The sequence below is a fragment of the Crinia signifera genome, chromosome 4, assembly GCF_055691185.1.
Source record: "Crinia signifera chromosome 4, ASM5569118v1, whole genome shotgun sequence".
In the NCBI taxonomy this organism is placed as follows: Eukaryota; Metazoa; Chordata; class Amphibia; order Anura; family Myobatrachidae; genus Crinia; species Crinia signifera.
In genome coordinates, this window is record NC_139220.1 from 262,199,416 (window position 1) to 262,207,458 (window position 8,043).

Sequence of the window (8,043 nt, forward strand, 5' to 3'; positions counted from 1 at the left end):
CCTCCTCCGCTCTGCATGTTACGGGAGCAAGCTTCCCCCTTGCTGCCCCCCTCCCCAAACACTGCTGTCACTGTGATTGTGGAGTAGGGTGATATACGATTGCAGCAGCAGGGGTAGGCCGCCAAATACATCTGATTGTGGTGGCCGGCACCTCCTCACTGCAGCAGACAGTAAGATAAAGGTGCGCTCGCCCCACCTTTAGTGTCCTGCGCTGTGCTTCCCACATCTGGTGCTCTGCCTGCTTCCAGCTGGTGGCTGCAGGCCGCATGAAATGACAGCACGGGCCGCAATTGGCCCCCGGGGCTGACTTTGGAAATGCCTGGTGTATACAGTATATTCTATTTACAAATCAATTATGCTCAGTGACCATGATAATTCTAGCTACTGTGCCAAGATAGAACACTATTTAGACAAAAGTGATTGGACACTCTGGCGCACGTGACAGGGTGTGCTACTTCTGCAGATGGGTTTGAAGGATCCACATTTTTAATATAAGATAGATGTGTTTGTAACTCGGCTGGAATGACCTCTGAGAGTCCAGATATTCACCCCATTTAGAACCTCTGTGTAGAATTGTAGCAACGGGCACATTCTAGGCTGACTCTACCTTCTGTGGTGTCACAGTATGGCGGAATGGCGAAACATATCGACTGCTGATGTCCTGGAACTTGTGGACAGTTTGCCCAGAAGGATGTCTGCAGTAATCACTACAAATTACTGACATCAATAACATCTTGGTGAACGATTTGCTGTCAGTGTCAATTCACTTTTATATACATAGGGGGTAATTCAGGCCTGCTCGCTAGGCTGTGTATATTTGCTGCCTAGCAGTGTGAACAGGTCTGAATGAGACCCATAGGACTTTATTCAGGTCCATTCGCTAGGTCCCCTCGTTCGCACGTTTTTTTCATTACGCATGCGCATTTCCGTGCATGTGCATGCGCTGGTTGTGTGCGGCCATGGCAAACTGATTGATTTGTCAGCTGCCCGCCTACTGTACCTGCCACCGGAGCAGACACACATATGTAAGGTTGCTCTGAGGCAACCATACATATGTGTGAGCCTTCGCCATCATTCGATGATTGTCGACCATCGAATGATGGGGGCAGATCCCAGCAGGCTGCGAATGGATGTTACTGTGTAACATCCATTCACTTGCCCTGCATGCGAATTTGCCTTGTGAATGGGTGGCCTTGCGAATCAACCTGAATAAGGTCCATAGTGTACTACTTCCAGTTATTGGCAGGACATTCCACATAAATAAAACCATATACAAAGGCAACTTAATAAGCACTCGCAGGGGATTGGCTACTGGTACTTTTGCTAGGAATACCCCCTAAATATCCACAGTACATGTTGTAAATGAGCTACTGGATATTCAAAATTGTACAGAGATACCGATAATAATGGTAATAGTTTATTGTTCAGGGAACACGCATACATGTTAGCACAAAGACAAAGAACTGAAGGAATATGAGTCTGTCATGGAGAGATTACAGTCTAATGGTGTCTGGTGATTCTTTATGTGGTGACGTTGTTACTTATTAATGATCACTTGTATTGTGTTGTGTTTCTCCCTGATAAAGTCCTAGCTTCACATGACAATGGATTGTTTCCCAATACAGGTCATTGCCAAGGAGAAGGTTATCGTGTTGGGTTCGGAGAATGTTCAGGAACGATTCAGCCGGCTGAATAGAAAACTACATTATGGTTGTTGCTGGATTATCACTGGACACTAGTAATATCCCTTAAAAAATCACGCAGAGAGACTGACGAATGAGGCTGGGAGAAAGTATAGCAAATTTGTATTTCTGAAATGTTGGAAGTATTATCCTGTAGGTCAGTGAGGGAGTGAAGCTTGCCATAGTCTGCCAACTGGTGCATTTAATGAGGGATGAATATGGCTAATACAGATTCTGGGGCAGCTGATTTTGAACAGATCATCCAGCAATGGAACCCTTCATATTATATGTATGTTCCTTTTTAAATGGTCCGTTTACCACCTTAGATGTTTGGACAACAATGGAGAACGTTCCACAGATCTTCTAGGTCTCCTTCACCAGGAAACTGTAGTGATGTATGACAGTATTCAATAAAATGGTATCCTGCCTCCATTAATACATCAGTTAGCATTTAATCCATTCCCTGCAATTTGATTCATCAAGCCTCACCCCCTTAATGTAGTATGGGAAATCCTAAGTTGGCATTCACGCTGCATTCTCATGATGCTCGGCTCTCTCCTGATGGATGAATGCATTAGTTACAGCATGTTTCCTATTGCTGCAGTATGCTCTAATAATTCATCATTTTAAAAAGGATAATTCTATCTCGGCACATTGTTTTTTCCCAGAGGCAGAGTAGTGTGCATTCTGTCTAAAGAGGGGCATATAGTTTTTTTTTTTTTACTTTTCATTTTTCTATTAAAATATGCTGTACTGGGAATTTATCTCATATTTTATTCTCATATGCTCTACAGTAATACTGATAATGACAAAGCAAGAACAAAAATAGCATTTATTCTAATTCTGGATCTTGGCCAGACGTCCCTGCCAATACTACTCATTGCTTGCACTTCTCTTTATTGAACAATTATGAGGCTTGGCAGCAGTACAATAGGAAATTGTACTACATGTACTTGACCACAAGATGGCTATGGGTTAACCCCCCTCCTTTTATTTTCAAAACGAAATATATGTTTAAATCCATAATGTCACACCCATAAACAGTCATTACTTTGTCATGCAATGATTTAACAAGAGTTAAGCTAACTTTTAACTACTCATAGCAAACAAAATATATTACAGGTTCTCTTTACTAAAATTCCTTATTAAGCATCAATTTTATAGAGAAAACTAACACAAAAAAGTTTGTTGGTAAATAAAAATGTTTTACTTCGTTACAAAATGTTTCAGTACATATATACTATATCATATCAATAGAACACAATATAAAAGTTTCACTCCATAGAGCAGGTCTGACCTATGGCTCCCCAGCTATTGTGAAGTTCCTGCATGCCTCATCCCACTTTTGCTATTACAGATTGCTTAACTTAGGCAGAGAATCTTGGGATATGTAGTTTCACAACAGCTAGATAGACACAGGTTGGCACGGCCTGCCATAGATATAAAAAAACCTTGTGTTAAACATGAAGAAATACGCTAAAGACAGATGTGAGAATTATGTGTCGTGTCTATAAATGATATAAAGGGGGTCGGGGGATAGGTATAAGAATAATGAAGGTACTTCCTCATCTTTGTGGTCACTGGTAACGCTACAGATCTTATGTAATATCATCGTCCCCTTGCGGGTTCGGTCCGCTTTGCCCGCCAAAACTTTACTAAAGGTAATAGATGTGGCGTGGACCCAGTTATGTAGCGGCTAATATAACTGACATAGTGGCTAACTTAATTGGTGAAAGCGGTGGCTGCAAAGATGAGGAAGTCCCATAATTAATTCTGGAGCCCCTGTGGAGCCGGCCTCCTCTCTTCCTTCCTTCCTTCCTTCCAGTGTGGGGGAGCGCTTGCTCTGTATCCCCGTAGCAGCTGCTCCTGTAAAAGCAGTGTGCTGCTGCCTGCAGGGTGTTGTGCCCCTTCTGTACTAGCTGGCTCTTTACAGATGCATTACTGGGAGGAGAGAGAGCTGGCTAGTACAGAAGGGACGCAGCACCCTGCAGCAGCACACTGGGCCTTATTCTGGTTCACTCCTGGCAAATTCCTTCTTAGATGGACAAAACCATGTGCACTGCAGGTGGGGTAGATGTTACTTGTGCAGAGAGAGTTAGATTTGGCTGGGGTTTTACTTCAAAGTGAGATCTATATTGCAGTATAGAAATAAAGCAGTCAGTATTTTCCCTGCACAGAAACAAAATAACTCGCCCAAATCTAACTCTCTCTCTGCACATTTTACATCTGCCCCCCTGCAGTGCACATGGTTTTGTCCATCTAAGAAGAAATGTGCCAGAAGGTGTGAACCAGAATAAGGCCCACTGCTTTTAAAGGTGAATCCACCTGCACTTGCGCCTCTATCATGTTTAGGGTCAAGCTGCCCCACCCCCACCTCCCTGTTCCAATGTCCCAGTACCCATACAAGTATTTTCTTGTTGCCATCATAAATCCTGGATTGGTTAAGCTATTGACGTAGCAGTAATGGCCAAGTTTGTATCCAGCATTGACAATTGCATATTTCATTCACATTAAGATATTTTCTCTCTAAATGAGGAGCTTTTGGATTTGTGTCACATTAGTGCAGTATTAACTGCCAACCATCTCTCTGTATTGACATTACAAGCAGTGTCAATGCGCTTCAGGTCTAATAATGACACTAACAATTTACAGGCAGAAGAGAGCATTTCCTCTGAATGAGAAGGGATAATCCATTTTTTTTCTTATTAGCAAAGAAAAAATTTGTCATTCTCTATGCAATGGCACTTTGCATTGTACTGACATGATATCATATTATACTGTTGTTATGGATTTTTATTTGCTATGTGCTATCCACTGAAACATTTGAGGTAGATTATACATTTTATTGAGCAGGAGATGTTTTCATTTCAATTTGCTTGGTAAAATTTATCTTTGCTAAACTATTTTAATAAGTACAATTATGCTTCAGCTTTATCACTTTTTTGAAGCTTGATACATATGACCCTAAATGATAATGTGGAGAGTAATAAACAAACAGCCAATCAGCTCCTACCTGTGATTGCAGCCGTGGAGGCCGGCGGCCATGTTCCTGTAGCCGCAGACATGTTTTAAAAGCCTACTGGAACATGGCCGCCGACAGTGGAGGAATAGGTAAGGCGGCCGCGAATGCGGCCCGCAGCACTCCTCTTAGAACGGCCTGGGGGGGCACATGGCTCCTGGCCCAGCCTGCCCCTGGGGTCCACACAGTTCTAGTTACGCCCCTGGTTTATCACTCTCCATTTTATCACTTTTTGTAGATTCATACATCTGGCCCTTGGTGTGCTGTGAATTCTATGATAAAGAGGATACAGAACCCTTGTACATCTGATCTGCAATTGACTGGTCTGCAGATCTAATCAGCAATTCAATTAACCGATAATTAGTGATTGGTTGGGGGAAAGAAAAAATTCTGTATGGTAGAAATAACACTTCACGGATTCTGACAATATTTTGCTTGGAGAGCTTCTCTAACCTATTTGATTTCCCCAAATCCTGACACAGCTATCTTCAAAACAGGGAATAGCCCTAATGCTTGTGAGTTACGTGGGCGCCATTAGACACCCCACTATAGAGGATGCTCTTAACGTAAAATAAAAAAGTGTAATAAAAGAAACACATGAAACATAAATACATAAATGTAACCATATGGTCACAAACACTCATCAAAACATCTTGAATTTGCAACCAGATCAGAGATGGTGGTTATCGGGTGTCATCCTACATTTTAATATAAAATCATTTGCATGTAATGTTTCCTTGCTAATCCTTAGACAGAATCAGGGCCTGATTCAGACCCACTCAATAGGAAACTTACACTGGCTGCCCAGAGATCTGGCAAGTGTCGCCCGCTGACCCAACGAGTGTTAAACTCGCCAAAGCTGTTCACTAGCGTAACAGGCAGAATTTGGCCCCGTCTGATCACAGTTGAATCACCCCCCCCTCCCCAGTTCTAAGGAGCCTGGCTTGGTTTTCTTCATAAGAGGCCTCAAGCACGGGTTCCGCCCATAGGTGCCGATTCTGTGGGTGCTTGAGGGCCCGAGCACCCACGGAAATTGATGAGCACCCACCCGCTCAGCAGCGGCCCACCCGCCCGTGTCCCACTGCACTCCACATCCCTCGTCGCTGGCACAGGTACTGTGTGGGCATTTATGTATTTGGCACTGTGGGGGCATTTATGTATTTGGTACTGTTGCTATAATTTGAATATTGGAGACAACTGTGCTTGCTGCGTAATATAAATCAGTAATATGTTGTGGCCACACCCCTTTCCCATGAAGCCACTCCCCTATATTTTTGGCTCGAGCACCCACCAGCAAAAACATAAATCGGCACCTATGGTTCCGCCTCCATGATGATAACTTGCCCACTGCCAACCCATATAGGATTGGTGTCTCTGGGGAGTGAGCAGTAAGCGGTTTGCCCAACATGATGAAAGGAGATGGTTCTTCTACATACACTAGGACTGCTTAAAAATAAAGACCGGGACCCCTGTAGTGGAAAAGCTTTGTTCAACCCGAACAGGGTAATAACTGGCACTTTTCGTCATTGTTTTTAATGAATGCTTCCACATCATGATTTCTTTTCTTTTTGCATTTGTGAGATGGGCAGTGGCTTCTGCTGTCTTATTTCTGCAGTATAACTGATGCCTAATGATAAATGAATTAGTTGCACATAAAACAAATGGTTTAGAACATAAGCGCATGTGGGACGTAATATCTGTGATGTGTGCTGGCATAATCCAGACACATATGCCACTGTTACTAGCCAGAACACGACTTCAGCTCTGCACAACATGTCATGTTTTCAGAAATACATGATGCTCTTTTTGCAGTCAACTCATAGCCTCAGCCAGACTTATTCCTTACTGAGAATGGTTCCTCATCATGAATTTAATAATCAGAAACTATTTCTCATTTGTTTCTCTGGTTCAGTTCCTCAATGGAGTAAAGATATTGCTCACTCCATGCAGTCCGACGTCTGCGATTTAATGTTACTTTGAATGGTGTTTGCGCATAATGCCAACCCTGTCCCGGAATTGGCATCACATCGATCACTGACGTGTCCCATGGAATAATGTTTATTAATAATATAATGCTGGATTCCTAAGATGTAAAGAAATATTCCATCAGCAGCTGATATCTCAGTAGTGTAATGGACATCTATAAATGAACACGCTTTGGACGCAGTATATTCTATTTCTATGCCCACTTTCATTGTGAGCTAAGAACAAGTCATTAAAAAAATCCCGCCAAAAACGCAAAAAACATCTCAACCTTTCCATGTGCCGATCATTGAAATGTCAATCTTTTGCTTGTGTCAACCTTTTGTCACTGTCAACCTAGAGACTATGTCATCATTTTTTATGTGTCAACCTTTTGCTGGTCGACCTAGACACTGTCGGTCTATCGAGCGGATACCTCAAATTCTAGGGTAAAACAAGGTCTCAAACCCACTGTTTTTACCAGCTCTCCTGCTGTGCCGCTGCTCTTTGCTCTCTGTCTCTCCCTGTAACTATAGGGCAGATTTATTAAGCCCTGTGAAGTGATAATGTGGCTGGTACTCTACCCCCGGGCAATCAGATCCTAACTGTCATTTTTCAAACAAAGCCTGTAACTTGAAAGTTAGGAGCTGATTGGCCGGTGATAAAGTCTTTTATTTTCAGGTGTCCACTCATTATATATATTTCATTACCACACTTTTTCTTCTTACATACTTTTTTTAATAAGAGCTGCTCACCCTCCTAGCGCGGAACATACAACTTTTAACATTCTGGCAGTTTAACCCCTTCCCGACATTTGACGTATATATACGTCATGGCCGGGAAGTACTTCCCGACACATGACGTATATATACGTCATGACTTCAAACTGTCACTGCGTCTAGAGACGCAGTGACAGAGGGACGATGTCTGCTGTCCCTGACAGCAGACATGTCCCTGCATGCCCAGGGGGGGCTGCGATGCCGCCCCCCCGTCGGCGATCGCTGTGATTGGCTGTTCAGTGTGAACAGCCATTCACAGCGTTTTCTGTGTCACCGGCGAATAACGTTCGCCGGTGACGCGGGATCGGAGGTGATTGGTGCTGTAAAGTACAGCACCAATCACCGCGGGTGTAAGGGTGACACTGGTGTCACCCCACCTCACCCCGCCCGCCCCCAAAGGCCGTGATTGGTTCGTCGGACCGACGGACCAATCACAGCCATGGAGGGGGGTTTAAACTAACGGTGACTGCACTGCAGACGCCATTCCGGTCTGGAATTGCGTGCAGTGCGGTCACCGTGCCCAGCTGCCACCATATACTGACCAGAACCTTGCTAAATACTTACCTGATCACTGCCTGGATCTTGCTTCTTCTTGTGACAT

At 43.6% G+C, this 8,043-nt stretch overlaps 1 protein-coding gene across 1 annotated transcript in view; it reads left to right on the plus strand.

Moving 5' to 3' along the window:
• FAH (fumarylacetoacetate hydrolase) overlaps positions 1–2,442 on the plus strand; it is a 39,373-nt gene extending 36,931 nt beyond the window's left edge. The window contains exon 14 of the mRNA XM_083184467.1: positions 1,626–2,442. Coding sequence (XP_083040593.1) covers positions 1,626–1,696 — 71 coding nt within the window. The 3' untranslated portion in view covers positions 1,697–2,442. The remainder of the gene's footprint in view (positions 1–1,625) is intronic.
• The last annotated feature ends 5,601 nt before the right edge of the window (positions 2,443–8,043 follow it).